General features: G+C 41.9%; 1 protein-coding gene across 1 annotated transcript; it reads right to left on the bottom strand.

Annotated features, from left to right (window-relative positions):
- Positions 1-4,532: 4,532 nt before the first annotated feature.
- Positions 4,533-17,008, bottom strand: mtx3 (metaxin 3). Its single transcript, XM_042320657.1, has 10 exons — positions 16,789-17,008; positions 14,755-14,824; positions 14,335-14,411; positions 12,458-12,514; positions 11,854-11,904; positions 11,480-11,662; positions 10,501-10,577; positions 10,249-10,403; positions 9,748-9,836; positions 4,533-7,726 (listed from the first exon to the last, which is right to left on the bottom strand). The coding sequence occupies exons 1-10, from the start codon at positions 16,867-16,869 to the stop codon at positions 7,631-7,633; spliced, it is 936 nt and encodes a 311-aa protein (XP_042176591.1). The 5' UTR covers positions 16,870-17,008; the 3' UTR covers positions 4,533-7,630.
- Positions 17,009-18,312: the final 1,304 nt, after the last annotated feature.

The raw sequence follows: 18,312 nt of genomic DNA, 5'->3' as shown, positions 1-18,312 counted from the left end.
GTACATCAGCCAGGGCTGCAGACTGTTTCTGTTCTCTTGACAACTCCTTATGGAATTGTCAAACATGGAGTTGGCAAGAGCACTGATCTGTGACCAGGCACGCAATCAATGTCTGTCCCTCTATAGCTGTGTTGAGGTACAGATCTTTACACCTTTACCTAGAAACACAGAGGGTCTGAATATGTCTGATGAGTATGTCTGTGTCGGCCTTACAGGATGGCTAATGATATGACACTACAAACATACATTATCCTCTTTAGCTTACCTTACAACATTAAAAATGATGCTTGTAAAGGCGATTAGAATTCAACATGTTGTCCATGCACTGCACATTAGCCTTCCAACTGGTTTCAAATACTTGTAATCGATTCAAATTATATTAGGAGAACCCAGAGCTTTGTCACTGTTTTTATTGTCCATCCTAAAACTTGCAGGGGATAAAGTTATAATCAGTGCATTTATTTATTTAGCCATCTATTTATGCATTTATTATGTTTGTGTTACATATTGTCTTCTGCCGAAGCCAAAAGCTATTCCGTGTACTGTAGACAAACTGGTAGATGGTAGCTGATTTCTGTGTGTGTGTGTGTGTGTGTGTGTGTGTGTGTGTGTGTGTGTGTGTGTGTGTGTGTGTGTGTGTGTGTGTGTGTGTGTGTGTGTGTGTGTGTGTGTGTGTGTGTGTGTGTGTGTGTTTTAGGAAGAGTGAATGAGTGTGGCAGTGTGATAGATTTCAATCATCTACCTTGGGATAAAAAACAAATGTGGCCTTTTAGTATTTCCAACATGGCCTCTTCTCCTTTATGGTCACCTGCCACATTGATTTCATTCTTCATGAATATCCTACATTGTATCTGTGAGTACTGTATACTGTACATGTGCATTTGTATTAGTAGTCCTGATATGCCATCTGATGAGTGTGTCCACATTTCTGCAAAACTGAATAGATCCTCTTTTTCTAGTCTTATTAAGAAATTTGACAAGTGTGCTGTCAAATAACCAATAACCGAAGTTATGTTGTTCTACCCAGACCATTACAGTTATCTTTACCCAAACTACAAACTGACCCTCGTATCCACTTCCCGAAGAGAAAGAAAATAAAAAATGACCACAGCCAAGATGTTATGACAGGTGAATACTGAAGCCATGATAGAGTCTGTCTGACTGGATAAACATCAATATCCTCCGAAACAGTATTTTTAGGGAGAATGGTGTCCATATTTCATATACCTAAGAAAGTGCACCTTTTCCACATCCTTGAACCACGTTGTTATTGTCTCCATCCTTGGCTGAAGCAAATTGTCCTTTACATATAGGATGTCGTGACAGTCCTGTACCTCCCAGTAAAGATAATCTACCATATAATAGGGGAATAAGTACATAAAACATTTGATAACTGTAATTGTGCCAACAAAAAAAACTGTGTGTTTTACATCGTGTCTTTGCATAGAAAATGGAAGGTTCAAAAAAGAAAAGTAGCATGAAGACATTGAATTATCTATATTTATATATCTAAGGGTGTATGTTATCTATGTTATAGATATAGAATTAAGTGCATCTTCATAGCTTTGGCTGTGTGATGCAATGGGCCAACAAGTGCAATATTTTAGGAATTTATTTCTGTACATAGTCCTTCTAGTACCGTATACCTGCAGTTGAGTGACTGGTCTGATGTTGTTGTTGTATTGTATGGTACTGCAAGCATCACACTAAGTGTGTGTGTGTGTGTGTGTGTGTGTGTGTTGTGTGTGTGTATGTGTGTGCGCACGCTTTATCTGGGATTTGCAGTGCGGCGAAGTAGTGTAATGGGTGTTTATTACTTATTGTATGCGTGTACCTTTTCTACAGATGTATTCATGCACTATATACTGTTCCTGCTAGCTATCTGTTGGTGAACTCGTACTATACGTCAAAATGCAGTATTATGGAAGATAGAGAAATTAGGGTATGCCCAATGCTGTACTGATATTAAGTCTATGTTATAAAAAAGGGAAATATCTCTACTCCAACAGGATGTTGTCTGTGTGAGATTATTATTTACCTGTACATGAATAGTAGCCATTACCCTGCTGAGATTGAAACCTCAAACATCTCTACATTCAAATTCCCTGTCATCTACTTCCTCATCTGTGATTATGCATATTCATGACCTCCACTATTCAGCCCACTGGGCACAGACGTCAATTCCACGTTGTTTTGTGCCTTCAAGTGCAAGCAATGTACAAACTATGTGTTTAAGATTATAGGAAATAAACCAATTGTATTCATGTTATGTGTGTATTGTGTTTTTGTGTGTGGAGATCCATTGGCTCCCACCTTGTGATTGAAGGTGTTCAGCTTGGTGTATTTTTGTGGTCTCTCACTATCTTTAGAGAAAGCATGCCTCCTAATGGAAAAACCAGGTAAGTTCATGTTTTACATGATGATTTTCTATGCCCAGCATTAGGTTAAGGCTATGACCATAGGTTGAGGTCAAGGAAAGGGTTGAGGCTAGGGTATCCAGTAGTGGTGCATGGGTAAAATCACTGAGGAAGCCAAGCCAGGAGGAAATAGCCATATCACAACCTATGTGTTGTGATAATTGCATTGTTTGCTCTAACCTGTTTGTTCATATGCCTTGACAACGGGATATATAGGCCTAAGGCTGAGACAATAAGACACAGTGGCAGATTAAATTCAACCACGGCTGAACCGGGAGGTAGACTTAAAGCTAGGGTTAAGGCAAGAGTTAGGGTTCTGGTTGAGGCTAGGGTTAGGGTTGAACCTAGCCTCAAACACCACCACAACCCTAGCTTCATGTCTACTAAGAAGCAGGACAGAGATTTTGGTCACGTGTGGTTTTGGTAGATGGCCATTTTCACCACTAGAGGGCCTCCTTTCTGCACACACTTCTAGTCTGGAATGAAACGTACAAATGGACAAACGCTTCAAAAGTCCTCTTACCACTGCTGATCTATTAATAGCACACTGTCTAACACAAGCCTAAATCCTAACGTTATGGATGGACTGGGACATATTACATTAATGGACCCAAGGGCCCTACACAGGTGAAAGACTCTTCACTGCCCAGAGTAAACACACGGATGCCTCCTGATACCTTCTGGCTCGGATAAACAGACAGATAGACAGACAGACAGATAAACAGACAGACACACACACACACACACAGAGAACGTACTTTAGAAAAGGCAAGAATAGTGGAGTTAATTTTTTATTCTTCACATATCAACTTGAGCCTTTCTCAAGAATATCCAGATTTGATGGCTATAGTTGGCTAAAACAGACACAAAATGACACCCAGGCTACTGATAGTTTTATTGCTTGTTGGAAAAGTTAGAGAAAAGGTTTTAGATCCACTTTAGGCTGTAAGCGTTGATACTTGGTATTTAACATCTTTAAATGTTCTAATAAACAACTATTAGCAGAGCTGGCCTGATCTAAAACCTAATCTCAGAACTATGCTGAGGCCTTCTCTTTTTCCAAAGGAAATATATTATCCCACTCCCAACATAATTACATGACTCTTTTCCAGGCTCCGCACCACCTGACTGTCCTTTGATTACTTCCCTTCATAAAAGAGAGAGAGGTAAGGAGAAATTATTTAATTTATTTCTGCATTGTTTTCATGGTGCATGTGCAGAAGTGAAACGTGTGGCTGGTCAGAAAACACTTAATGGCTTCCATGTGGAAGGCTAAAGCAGAAACACACAGGCACCGGGCTAGAGCAGAAACACACAGGCACCGGCTAGAGCAGAAACACACAGGCACCGGCTAGAGCAGAAACACACAGGCACCGGGCTAGAGCAGAAACACACAGGCACCGGGCTAGAGAAACACACAGGCACCGGGCTAAAGAAACACACAGGCACCGGGCTAGAGCAGAAACACACAGGCACCGGCTAGAGCAGAAACACACAGGCACCGGGCTAGGCAGAAACACACAGGCACCGGGCTAGAGCAGAAACACACAGGCACCGGGCTAGAGCAGAAACACACAGGCACCGGGCTAGAGCAGAAACACACAGGCACCGGCTAGAGCAGAAACACACAGGCACCGGCTAAAGCAGAAACACACAGGCACCGGGCTAGAGCAGAAACACACAGGCACCGGGCTAGAGCAGAAACACACAGGCACCGGGCTAGGCACCGCAGAAACACACAGGCACCGGGCTAGAGCAGAAACACACAGGCACCGGGCTAGAGCAGAAACACACAGGCACCGGCTAGAGCAGAAACACACAGGCACCGGCTAGAGCAGATACACACAGGCACCGGCTAGAGCAGAAACACACAGGCACCGGCTAGAGCAAATAGGGTTATTTCTGAGGTCAGGGCTTTGCATCATTTCCCATTGGTTTAATCACTTTTATTTTCCAGGCTGATTGCCAAGACAAAACAAAGAGGAGATTTACCCACCCAGCCACAACACAACCAGAGGAGAGAGAGAGTGAGAGTGAATGGGAGAGGCAGGGAAGAGCACATTGGCAATTTTGTAAATTAGGTTGTTCTTCATTTTACAATAGACTCAAATTAAATGGGTGGTTAGGTTATACTTTTATTAAATTGAAATGAAAGCATTCATGTGCAACCATGCACAAAGAATGAACCAGGAATATGATATTACAATGGCAATATCATGGTTAAAACTCTGTTTTTCATCCCATCACAAAACCTCAGGAGAATGAATTTACTAAAGTTGTTTGAACTTCAAGTATTGACCAGCTAAGGACAATGGGCCAAATCCTAACTGTGACTTTCTGAACTTGGATAAAAGTGACAATAGTGTTATTACAATTCCAAACATGAGTTTAATCTGAGAAAGTTGGTTACAGTAGTTTACAGCTATACAATCGCTTCTGCAGTCTTATCAAGACACACAGTACCAGTCCTTCCTAATACTGTCTCCCTTTCTCCTATACATGTATTTCTTCTCTTTCTTACACAAACCAAAACAATGAATACAGTTGTAACTAATTCCATAGCGCTTAAAGGGAATGTATCCATGAAGTGAATAATATTCATTGCTTAAAGGGAATATTCACTACATGGATACATTCCCTTTAAGCACTGAACAGTCCCTGTTAATCCTGTCAACAAAGGAAGTAAACAACAGCAAAGGCAAAGCACAGGAAACAACATGGAACATTCAGGTGAATAGAGCCACTATTACAGTAGCTGATGCTGGATGTCACCAGAGTCATATAAATATATGGCTCTGGATGTCAGTGGGAGACAAATGACATACTTCAAACATGCAGTAATGACATACTTCTGACATCTGCAGGCAGAGATGGCGTACAGTATGTTAGCAGAGTTCTCCATCATTGTCTAATGCACAGCATGTTCCCGAATAGATGGACCTGCTCATAACAGACAAGGCGATGGTGATGTAGGCACAGCATAACTAATATAGACAAAATCATGATCAACAAAACACATCTTTACAAAAACAACTCCACAACATGGGGCGAATTAGAGATCAAAAGAGAAAATATGCAACGTCTTTTGAGTCAGAATCCATTACACCTTTTTTGTTTGTGTTTGAGATCAGACTTGATGGATTTGATATCAAAAGTAAAATACCTCACAATATACTGCCTGCCCTACAAAGGCAAAACGCAATAACTACAAATTTTGATCAGAATATATCAGAAATGGCTGTCTTCTACATAAAAAGACTTTGAAGTCAGATTTTGCAGTAAAAAACAAACAAACATAGGTACTGCGTTTTGTAGGGCAGTATACAAACGTAGTGCTTTTTGATTCTGCTGAACAATAATCTAAAACGCCTAAATGAACCCCAACTGTAGAATCAATAACTTACTTCAGTCTTAGCTAAAGAAAGAAAACACACGAGGAGAGTTGAGCCGCATTCATCTAAGCAGCACCGTTATAAAGAAACAATACCGAATGAAATGCATTGGATTCGTATTTAAATGTATTTACAATGATACAACGTTACGATCACGACGACTCGATCTGTTAATGAAGAGGCAGGACGATAGCTAATTAAACGGGCTAACTTCTACAGCGATATGATAGCATACATACTGTACATATATACTTCAAGTCTATTCACAGAGCTACCTTAACAACAGTTGTAAAGATGATCTATTTGTTAAAGGGAAAACTTTAGGCTTAGACATCTCCCTCAGTAAAATAAGTGACATTCTAACAAACAAAATCATCTGCATTGTATTAAACATTCCCCCATTCAATATGAACACAAATGAACTGAAACTAGACAGCTGTACAGCACATGCCCTCATAAAGTAATAGGAACATTTAATGATTATGTACATAGATACATCAGGTCTGGATGGAACCACCACAGACAGCTAGAAATACAGCTTTGCACTGGCAAAATCCTCGAGGAAAACCTGTTTCAGGCACTGTAGTCCCTTTATCGTGCACTGCTTTTCACCAGGGCCCATAGCGCTCTGGTCAAAAGTAGCCCACCATGTAGGGAATAGGGTGCCATTTGGGGCGTGCGTCGAGTCTCAGCAGAGAAACGGTCGAGTCAGTCCTCAGGTGAGGAAAGAGCATTATTCTGATCATTTAGGACTGTGCAACAGCAACTACAGTAGCTATGACGTTTCAAAGCTCAAGTAGACCAGTGTCAGTGTCTGCCTGTCAGTAATGACCTCATTTACACCAGAATCTCTCAAAATGATGCATCAATTCAACCTGTACTGTTCATTACAAACATGTAGATTAAGTGACCCATACATTTTATTTCCCATTATACCACAGAGCTAAAGAATAACTGCCTCGTATATTTAGCATAGACTTAGCCCTTATCTATGAATAAATTCCAGCAAACCTGCCATATTAGTGTTTATGCAGTAACCTTGTTTACACGACCACTGCCCACGAACACAACCTATTTCTGAAACCTGAGAGCATCGACAGTACATGTACCTGTGGGAGGAGTTTTGCATTTGGATATTACCCAACCACAGGAAAGAAAACATGTTCACATGTTCCTGTGTTTAATACATACTACAATGCAGGTTGGAATGAATTGGGGCCTCAGTCATTTCAACCCTTTAGAATCTGTTAGAAAAGGTTTTCCCTATCTTACAGCAGGTCAGTAGAAAGGCAGTACCTCTCTCTCAGAGCGTTTTAAACCAACTGGCCTTCTCATTTCCTGCCTCTTGCCTTTCAATGTTTAAAGGCTTCTCGTTTGGTAGCAGTCCTCAGCATTCCGCTCTAAACCACTGAAACCTTTCCATTTCGCCGTGCACTTCTCCCTCATTTCATGAAACCATATCTATTTTACAGACGTCATCATCTCTAAATAGTCCACAATTCTGCCATTATTTTTCTTCATTGATAGTTTCCATTCAGGGCAGTTTTAATTACACTTGCAAGGCATAAACTCTCTAAAACTATCAAATGCATAATTTAAAGGATAACCTAGGGTATTTGTCGCCTGATCCCAGATCTGTTTGTGCTCTTGCCAACTCCATTGCTTGTCAATGAGTAAGAAAGAGTTGGCATGCTAGTACAAACAGACTGGCACTCAGGCTAGGGCATTTACAGAACCAGGTTTAGTATAATACAGCACCCATCCCATCCACCAGGCTGGTCGGGGATGAGAGGTCGAGGGCTAGAGGTGAGGGGTTAGGGGTTAGGCAGGGGTAGAGCTCTTGTCGTTGCCCGGGCTGGGTCTGGGGTCTGCTCTGAGGGGTTTGTGCTGAGGGCTGCTCCTCAGGTTGTCATCCATCTGCAGGAGAACAAACACAGTCAGTAACCATACATTGAGATTTTGTGTCACTGACCTACACCCAATAATATCCCAAAATGTAAAAAACCTTAATAAAAAATGAAAAGCTGAGATGTCTTGAGTCAATAAGTATTCAACCCCTTTGTTATGGGAAGCCTAAATATGTTCAGGAGTAAAACTGTGCTAACAATTCACATAAATTTTTTGGAAAGACTACCCCAATTATCTGTAAGGTCCCTCAGTCGAGTACTGAATTTCAAGAACAGATTCAACCACACCAACCAGGGAGGTTTCTCAAGGCCTCGCAAAGAAGGGCACCAACTGGTAGATGTGTAAAAATACAAATGCAAACCCTAAATATTATTTGAGCAATATCCCTTTGAGCATATTAACAATGCTTCGGATGGTGTATCAATACAGCCAAATACTACAAAGATACTGGCTCCTTCCTAACTCAGTTGTTGGAGAGGAAGGAAACTGCTCAGGGATTTCACCATGAGGACAATGGGGATTTTAAAACAGTTACCGAGTTTAATGGTTGTGATATGAGAACTGAGGATGGATCAACAACATTTTAGTTACTCACCAAATACTAACCTAAATGACAGAGTGGAAAGAAGGAAGCCTGCACAGAAGAAAAATATTCCAAAACATACTTCCTGTTTGCAACAAGGCACTTTTTTTTTTAATTCTTAAAATTTTGTAACCAATTTCGTGGTATCCAATTGTTTAGTAGCTACTATCTTGTCTCATCGCTACAACTCCCGTACGAAGGTTGAAGGTCAGGCGTCCTCCGATACACAACCCAACCAAGCCGCACACAGCGTGCATCCAGGGTCTCTGGTGGCAGAGCTGGCGCTGCAGTGCAGTGCCCTTAACCACTGCGCCACCCGGCAAGTCACTAGGCAAGTCAGTTAAGAACAAATTCTTATTTACAACGACGGCCTAGGAACAGTTGGTTAACTGCCTTGCTCAGGGGCAGAACGACGGTTACTGTCAGTTCAGGGATTCGATCTAGCAACCTTTCGGTTACTGGCCCAACGCTCTAACCACAAGGCTACCTGTCGCCCATACTTAAGTAATACTCCCAAAAATATATTATATATAATATCCTGAATATGTTTGGGGCAAATCCAACACAACACATCACCAAGTACCACTCTTCATATTTTCAAGCATGGAGGTGGCTGCATCATGTAATGGGTATGCTTGTCATCGGCAAGGACTAGGGAGATTTTTTTTAGGATAAAAAGAAATGGAATACAGCTAAGCACAGGCAAAATCCTAGAGGAAAACCTGGTTTTCTGCTTTCCAACAGACACTGGGAGACAAATTCACCTTTCAGCAGGACAATAACCTAAAACGCAAGGCCACATCTACACTGGAGTTGCTTACAAAGACGACATTGAACGTTAGAATTTTGACTTAAATCGTCTTGAAATCTATGGCAAGACTTTAAAATGGCGCTCTACCAATGATCAACAACCTACTTGACAGAACTTGAAGAATTTTAAAAAGAGTAATGGGCAAATATTGTACAATCCAGATGTGCAAAGCTCTTAGAGACTTACTCAGAAAGACTCAGAGCTGTAATCGCTGCCAAAGGTGTATCTCACACGTATTGTCTCAGGGGGGTGAATACTTATCTAATCAAGATTAGTGTTTTATTTTTCATTAAATGTTACAATTTTTCCTCCACTTTGACATTAGAGTATTTTGTGTAGATCGTTGACCAGAAATGACAATTCAACTCTTTTTCATCCAACTTTTTAACACAACAAAATGAGGAAAATAACAAGAGGTGTGAATACTTTCCGAAGGCACTGTATAACACAGTTACTAACCACAATATAAACACACTCACGGACGCACATGCATGCGAGCGTGCACACACAAACAGAAGAAGTGAACTAATCTTGAAATACGTACAACAACAAAAAAGTGTCTAACTAATGCTCACAATATACTCCAATGACTAACACAACACACGCAAATACACACGGAGACGAGAGCAGCAGGACCTTCTCTATGAGGTTGGACTCTTTGTTTACAAGCTGAGTGAGTTTCTGCAGGTTGGCATCCACCGTCTCCTGAACCGGCTGGGGAGACCCTGGAGAGAGAGGGTGGGTGGAGCAGGAACAGAAACAAGGAGAGAGAGAGAGCCCATTATACGAAGAAAGCCCAGATACAGAGAGCAGAGAGAGATATGCCAGAACGCAGCAGAAGTTCTCCATCACAGCCCAGACAAAAGAAGCAGTAAACCGTGTTCGTTCGCCGACGCACCGACACAGGCACATACACAGACGGTTAGGTATTGCTCCTGCTGCAAATGACAACTTGGCAAAAGTTGTACGTCCTTTGTTTAGAAAAGGCTTTGCAGGACCTGAAGTTCACCAGATTTTCACTGACACGTTCTATTAAAAACACAGCAGGATCTTTGTAACCCTTACCCAATAACCTGGACCTGAAGCAATCATCAATGTATAAACTGACACACACACGGCATAGAGCGCTGGTCTCACCGGGATGACTGCTGAAGTGAGCGTTGAGTATGTGGTCACAGAAGCGCTGGAGGTTGTCCAGCTGTCTGAGGTGGCTCTGCAGAGGGCTGCTGGGTAGGCTGGCCTTGTGGAGGGGAGCTACAAAGCCAAACACAAATGCATCCAGACTGCATGGCCTGGGCCACAGAGAAAGACAGCTACATTAATACACCACACAGAATATAATCACACCCAGCCTAATCTAGCATCTGACCAAATTACACAAGAACTCACGTGTTCCCAAAGAAGTAGTAGGCCATCCCCAATCTGTGGGAAAGCAGATTCAGACACTCCTTAGCTTCACTGTAAATCTGACGAGAGAGGGGACGGGGAAAGGTGAATTTACTTAGAATGCAGGGTTGGGATATCATTTGGTATCAAGTTGTCCCCACATTGTATGTTCCTGTCCTACCTTTCCCTCCATGGTGTGTAGAGGGGATCTGTCCTACCTTTCCCTCCACCTCAGTGATAGTGTGTAGAGGGGATCTGTCCTACCTTTCCCTCCATCTCAGTGATGGTGTGTAGAGGGAATCTGTCCTACCTTTCCCTCCATCTCAGTGATGGTGTGTAGAGGGAATCTGTCCTACCTTTCCCTCCATCTCAGTGATGGTGTGTAGAGGGAATCTGTCCTACCTTTCCCTCCACCTCAGTGATGGTGTGTAGAGGGGATCTGTCCTACCTTTCCCTCCACCTCAGTGATAGTGTGTAGAGGGAATCTGTCCTACCTTTCCCTCCATCTCAGTGATGGTGTGTAGAGGGAATCTGTCCTACCTTTCCCTCCATCTCAGTGATGGTGTGTAGAGGGGATCTGTCCTACCTTTCCCTCCATGGTGTGTAGAGGGGATCTGTCCTACCTTTCCCTCCACCTCAGTGATAGTGTGTAGAGGGGATCTGTCCTACCTTTCCCTCCATCTCAGTGATGGTGTGTAGAGGGAATCTGTCCTACCTTTCCCTCCATCTCAGTGATGGTGTGTAGAGGGAATCTGTCCTACCTTTCCCTCCATCTCAGTGATGGTGTGTAGAGGGAATCTGTCCTACCTTTCCCTCCACCTCAGTGATGGTGTGTAGAGGGGATCTGTCCTACCTTTCCAGTGATAGTGTGTAGAAGGGATCTGTCCTACCTTTCCCTCCACCTCAGTGATGGTGTGTAGAGGGAATCTGTCCTACCTTTCCCTCCATCTCAGTGATGGTGTGTATAGGGGATCTGTCCTACCTTTCCCTCCACCTCAGTGATAGTGTGTAGAGGAGACTCTCCCTTGGTCAGCAGGATCCGGGACAGGGCTGTGTTGGCATGGCGACCAGGGACCAGGAAGTTGAGGGGAAAGGGAGAGCGGGAGGCGAACCACGGCCGAGTCAGGTTAGCATAGTTCTCAGCATCCACCCAGAATGTGTGTAACTACAGGACAACACACACACACACACACACACACAGAATACATATTTAGAATACAGTACACAATACAGGGCACATAACACTCAGTACACAAACAAAAAACTGCTGGACTTTCAAAATGTGTCTCAGTGCAAAACAACATACACACCCACAACAATCAGCACACAACAACTACACACACAGGTTGTTCCTACCAGGGCTGGTCGTAGTTTCTCCTCCAATAGAGCGTGTAGGCCATGGTGGATCTGTCCACACGGCCTTTGTTGTTAGCACTGCAAATACAACTCATAGTCCACCTTTGTTGTTAGCAGTGACTGGTGTGTAAATACAACTCAATCTGCATTAAACCTCCCTCCATCACAGGATGTTGTTAGCAGGGCTGTCATAGTTTCCCTCCAACTCAGGATTTGTGTTAGCACTGCACTGCAAATACAACTCATAGTCTGCATTAAACCTGCTAGACAACACACAGGCTTTGTTGTTAGCACTGCAAATACAACTCATAGTCTGCATTAAACCTCTGCTAGACAACACACAGGCTTTGTTGTTAGCACTGCAAATACAACTCATAGTCTGCTTAAACCCTGCTCAGACAACACACAGGCTTTGTTGTTAGCACTGCAAATAGGGACTCATAGTCTGCATTAAACCTCTGCTAGACAACACACAGGCTTTGTTGTTAGCACTGCTCAAATACAACTCATAGTCTGCATTAAACCTCTGCTAGACAACACACAGGCTTTGTTGTTACACTGCAAATACAACTCATAGTCTGCATTAAACCTCTGCAGACAACACACAGGCTTTGTTGTTAGCACTGCACTGCAAACACAACTCATAGTCTGCATTAAACCTCTGCTAGACAACACACAGGCTTTGTTGTTAGCACTGCAAATACAACTCATAGTCTGCATTAAACCTCTGCTAGACAACACACAGGCTTTGTTGTTAGCACTGCAAAATACAACTCATAGTCTGCATTAAACCTCTGCTAGACAACACACAGGCTTTGTTGTTAGCACTGCAAAACAACTCAGTCTGCATTAAACCTCTGCTAGACAACACACAGGCTTTGTTGTTAGCACTGCAAATACAACTCATAGTCTGCATTAAACCTCCACTAAATACAACTCATAGATTAAACCTCTGCTAGACAACACATGGCTTTGTTGTTAGCCTGCACTGCAAATACAACTCATAGTCTGCATTAAACCTCTGCTAGACAACACACAGGCCTTTGTTGTTAGCACTGCACTGCAAATACAACTCATAGTCTGCATTAAACCTCTGCTAGACAACACACACAGGCTTTGTCTGTTAAACCTCTGCTAGACACTGCACTGCAAATACAACTCATAGTCTGCATTAAACCTCTGCAAGACAACACACAGGCTTTGTTGTTAGCACTGCAAATACAACTCAGTCTGCATTAAACCTCTGCAAGACAACACACAGGCTTTGTTGTTAGCACTGCAAATACAACTCATAGTCTGCATTAAACCTCTGCTAGACAACACACAGGCTTTGTTGTTAGCACTGCAAATACAACTCATAGTCTGCATTAAACCTCTGCTAGACAACACACAGGCTTTGTTGTTAGCACTGCACTGCAAATACAACTCATAGTCTGCATTAAACCTCTGCTAGACAACACACAGGCTTTGTTGTTAGCACTGCAAATACAACTCATAGTCTGCATTAAACCTCTGCTAGACAACACACAGGCTTTGTTGTTAGTCATTAAACTGCAAATACAACTCATAGTCTGCATTAAACCTCTGCTAGACAACACACAGGCTTTGTTGTTAGCACTGCAAAATACAACTCATAGTCTGCATTAAACCTCTGCTAGACAACACACAGGCTTTGTTGTTAGCACTGCAAATACAACTCATAGTCTGCATTAAACCTCTGCTAGACAACACACGGCCTTTGTTGTTAGCACTGCAAATACAACTCATAGTCTGCATTAAACCTCTGCTAGACAATACACAGGCTTTGTTGTTAGCACTGCACTGCAAATACAACTCATAGTCTGCATTAAACCTCTGCTAGACAACACACGGCCTTTGTTGTTAGCACTGCAAATACAACTCATAGTCTGCATTAAACCTCTGCTAGACAACACACAGGCTTTGTTGTTAGCACTGCAAATACAACTCATAGTCTGCATTAAACCTCTGCTAGACAACACACAGGCTTTGTTGTTAGCACTGCAAATACAACTCAGTCTGCATTAAACCTCTGCAAGACAACACACAGGCTTTGTTGTTAGCACTGCAAATACAACTCATAGTCTGCATTAAACCTCTGCTAGACAACACACAGGCTTTGTTGTTAACACTGCAAATACAACTCATAGTCTGCATTAAACCTCTGCTAGATAACACACAGGCTTTGTTGTTAAACACTGCAAATACAACTCATAGTCTGCATTAAACCTCTGCTAGACAACACACAGGCTTTGTTGTTAGCACTGCAAATACAACTCATAGTCTGCATTAAACCTCTGCTAGACAACACACAGGCTTTGTTGTTAGCACTGCACTGCAAATACAACTCATAGTCTGCATTAAACCTCTGCTAGACAACACACAGGCTTTGTTGTTAGCACTGCACTGCAAATACAGTTCTTAAAAAGGTCATTTATGGTGAAGGCAGAAAGGAGACTTTACCTGTTTTCTCAGGAAGTTGAGAATCTGAGCAGGTTCGGTTATTGTGGATCCCTGGTAGACCAACTCTGGCACTGTGCCTGTAGTGTTGGATAGGGGAAACAGTGGGCCAGTAGTGTTGGTTATAGGGGAGTTTGACAGTGTGTCTTTCATCCTGTGCTACTGCACAATCCAAATGTCATGGACTACACAACTACAGTAGAGCAGGCATAGAGACAACACCTCAGACTGACAATGTGCTATATGTATAGTAAGCAGTCAATTTGATAGTCTTGCATCAGATAGTCATGTATCTATTCCTACCTACTGTAGTAGCCTAGTGATGTTTTTTACATGGTGAAATGACATAATAATTATCATGTTATTACTTGTATAAGAACAACTGAATTATGTTTCTTTGGACTTTAAACCAAGCAGCAGTACCTGTCAAAGTCTTCCACGTCCAGTCTATGGGAGCTACTGTGATCGTGGCTCCAGAGAACTTGGCATAGGCCTGAGAGAGAGCATAGATACGTTAGTTGTTCAGAGGAATGACAAGAAATAAGAGTATTTGACAACTTTACTGAACAACACTTTATTATAAAGCCAGCATAATAATAATAACCATGAGTAATGGTAGAAGACATGACAGTCATTTGTCATGAACTGTCCCTTGCTTTAGCCAGGTAAGATCATATCAATGTTGTCAGAGTACTATGAACTTTCATATCAATGTTGTCAGAGTATTATGTAGGCTTTCCTATCAATGTTGTCAGAGTACTATGTAGGCTTTCATATCAATGTTGCCAGCGTACTATGTAGACTTTCATATCAATGTTGTCAGAGTACTATGTAGGATTTCATATCAATGTTGTCAGAGTACTATGTAGGCTTTCATATCCTTGTTGTCAAAGTAGTACGCTTTCTGGGGTATGGCATGTTAAGCTCTGTAAGATATGAGGGCTGTGACGATACCAGAATCACAATATTTTTCCATGGCAAAAATTAAACCACGAAGCAGACCAAACTCGTTGGTCCTTTAAAAAACTGTATGTAAAATAGTGTGTGCTATAGTTTAGAAAATAAGTACATTTGACTCTGGGTGACAACTTAAACATGTTTGTTTGCAGAATTAGTGCAGTTTTCCTCCCAAAAGTTAAAGTAACACTTTATTTGGATAGATGCTCTATTATAGACTATCTACAGATGGACTATCAGTAACATTTGAACTAACTATCTACTAACCCTAGCATTAACCTCAACCCTTTCCCTAACTTTCCCAACCTTAACCCTTATTATAAACCTTACCCTAACCCGTACCCTTATTACCCTTACCCTAACCCCAGCAAGCAGCTTCTTATCAACAGATAGTCAGTTGCTTATCAACAGAATGTTTGTTGATAGAGCATCTACAGATGGACTATCCAAATAAAGTGTGCCTGAAGCTTCGCGTTTTGTTTCCACTGCACTAACGAGTAGGGCTATACTGGTATCGTCACGGCCCTACAAGATATCACTAAGTATCATTTGGCATTGGCTCCAGTTCTAAAAGCAGACTATCAGCATGGTGGGTAAGCACCAAGAACAACCATTCAGATATGGCAGTCCTAGTGGACAAGTGACAGTGATAACACACATGGCAAGGTGAGGCCATATCTATTGACTTAAAAAAGAGACAACATTTAACAATCTGAGTTCTTTGTATCTCATTTTTAGTCAATAGATATGGCTAGGCAAAAAGTAGCCCAGAAAGGTAGCTATGAGGAAAAGTGTAGTTCAGAGGAAGTGCAGGAAACATGTAGGCTTATAGTAATCATGCCAAATTGTTTTGTTGACACTGTCAGCCAGCAAATTAGCTGGCAGCTGTACACCTTTTTCAACAGGAACGGTGTCACCTTGTTATGAGAGCTTGTGCAAATTCGTTGCATTGTTCATACAGTATCTGCAACTAGCCTATAGGGAACGGGATCATGCAAGTGTCCTAGCAAAATAGGGATATGTTCAAATTAACTACTGGGATACATAACTACACAGTTCAGCATAAGAAGACAGGAGAATGGTCGTACCGAGGACAGTAGTCGTAAATCAAGATAGAGCTGACCTTGAACTTGAAGAAATGTTAGCAATGAGAATGGCATCTGACAGCTATTAGCTACTGTAGCTAGTTAGCTACAGACAGTTAGACACATTCTGAACAGTGCATGTTGTTAGTTGGTTCAAGTTTTCATTGAAAAGCCTCTAAAAGGCTAGATGATTAGAAAAAACAAAATACCAAATATCGATTCTACCACTAATACTTAGCTAACTTTCCAGTTTGTTAATGTTAGCTAGCTAGCTAAAATAGCTCAGTCTTGTTGATGGTTTTGCATCATCAGAGGTGAATATTGTCAGATAAAACAATGAGAAATGTAGCCATGCAGTACAACATTCGTGACACAAAGATCATATCATAATTTCGTATTTTATGAACGCATTTACCAGCACTATGAGAGACTCTGTGTGGACGGAAGGCAAACCCCAATCACCTCCCCAGCATCTCAGCTCCATGGTGGCCGCCATGTTTGTTTGCTGCCGTGATCAGGAAGTGGGTGATGTAAAAAAACGTCTATTCAAATAGTATATTTCTACGACAAACAGGACTGATGGCTTACTCCTCCTGGGTTGCTGGTCATTAGCTGCTGGCTAACTCCTCCTGGGGTCCAAACACATTAGCTCACTTACATCACACACACACACACACACACACACAAAAAAAAACTGTGCCTCATAATATTATTACACCACTGCATATCTACAATACAAACTGTTTAATACCAGTATGCAACAATTTTACAATGTGTGTGTGTGTGTGTGTGTGTGTGTGTGTGTGTGTGTGTGTGTGTGCCTCTTCACAGTCCGCATTGTTCTGTTTTTTAAATATGATTTTACTGCTTGCATGAGTTACTTGATGTGGAATAGAGTTCCATATAGTCATGACTCTGTGTAGTACTGTGCACTTCCAGGAGTCTGTTCTGGACTTAGGGACGGTGAATAGACCCCTTGTGACATATCTTGTGGGATCAATACCTCTCACAAATACAAGTAGTAATGCATTCAATCCCTCCTCTACTTTGAACCAGGAGAGATTGACAGGGATGTAATTGATGTCAGCTCTCCATGTACATTTAACTGTAATTTTCCTATGTCCCTCTTTGTGACACTTGACCATATGACTGGGTCAAGGTGCAACAAACCTAGGGCCTGTAGGACTTGTTCTGTTGATAACAATGTCAAGAAAGCAGAGCAGCGCTTTATTACAGACAGACCTCTCCCCACCGCAGACCTCTCCATAACGTTGCATCATTATGTTTTGATCATGACCGTTTACAATCCAGGCTTACACCAAGCTGTTTAGTCTCCTCAACTTACCAAATGATTCATTACACGATTTAGTTGAGGTTTAGGGTTTTATTGAATGGTTTGTCACCAATTACAATGCTTTTAGTTTTTCACTTATTTAATACTAGTTTATTACCTAACACCCATTCTAAAACGGACTGCAGCTCTTTTTTAAGTGTTGCAGTGATTTCACTTGCTGTGGAGGCTGACGTGTGTAATGTTGAGTCATCAGCATACATAAACACACACGCTTTACTCAGTGCCAGTGGCAGGTCATTAGTAAAAATGGAAAAAAGTAAGGGGCCTAGACAACTTCCCTGGGTAATGCTCGACTCTACCTGGATTATGTTGGTGAGGCTTCCATTAAAAAACACCCTCTGTGATCTGTTAGACAGGTAACTCTCGATCTACGATATAACAGGGGGTGTAAAGCCGTAACACATATGTTTTTACAGTAGTAGATTATGATCAATCGTGTCAAAAGCTGCAATGAAGACTAACGAAGCTCTCACAAGCTTCTTTTTATCAATTTCTTACAGCCAATCATAAGTCATTTGTGTAAGTGCCGCACATGTTGAGTGTCCTCCCCTATAAGCATGCTGAAAGTCAGTCATTTGTTTACTG

The sequence above is a fragment of the Oncorhynchus tshawytscha genome, linkage group LG04 (genome assembly GCF_018296145.1).
Source record: "Oncorhynchus tshawytscha isolate Ot180627B linkage group LG04, Otsh_v2.0, whole genome shotgun sequence".
In the NCBI taxonomy this organism is placed as follows: domain Eukaryota; kingdom Metazoa; phylum Chordata; class Actinopteri; order Salmoniformes; family Salmonidae; genus Oncorhynchus; species Oncorhynchus tshawytscha.
This window is presented reverse-complemented; position numbering and strand designations above follow the sequence as displayed.

Excerpts from the sequence above, each read along its gene's own strand:
- mtx3 (XM_042320657.1), bottom strand. The coding sequence starts at position 16,869 with ATGGCGGCCACCATGGAGCTGAGATGCTGGGGAGGTGATTGGGGTTTG. Across the intron at positions 12,515-14,334 it reads TCAACTTCCTGAGAAAACAG|AGGTTTAATGCAGACTATGA; the intron begins GTAAAGTCTCCT and ends GTTGTCTAGCAG. Across the intron at positions 7,727-9,747 it reads AGTCCAACCTCATAGAGAAG|ATGGATGACAACCTGAGGAG; the intron begins GTCCTGCTGCTC and ends GTTCTCCTGCAG.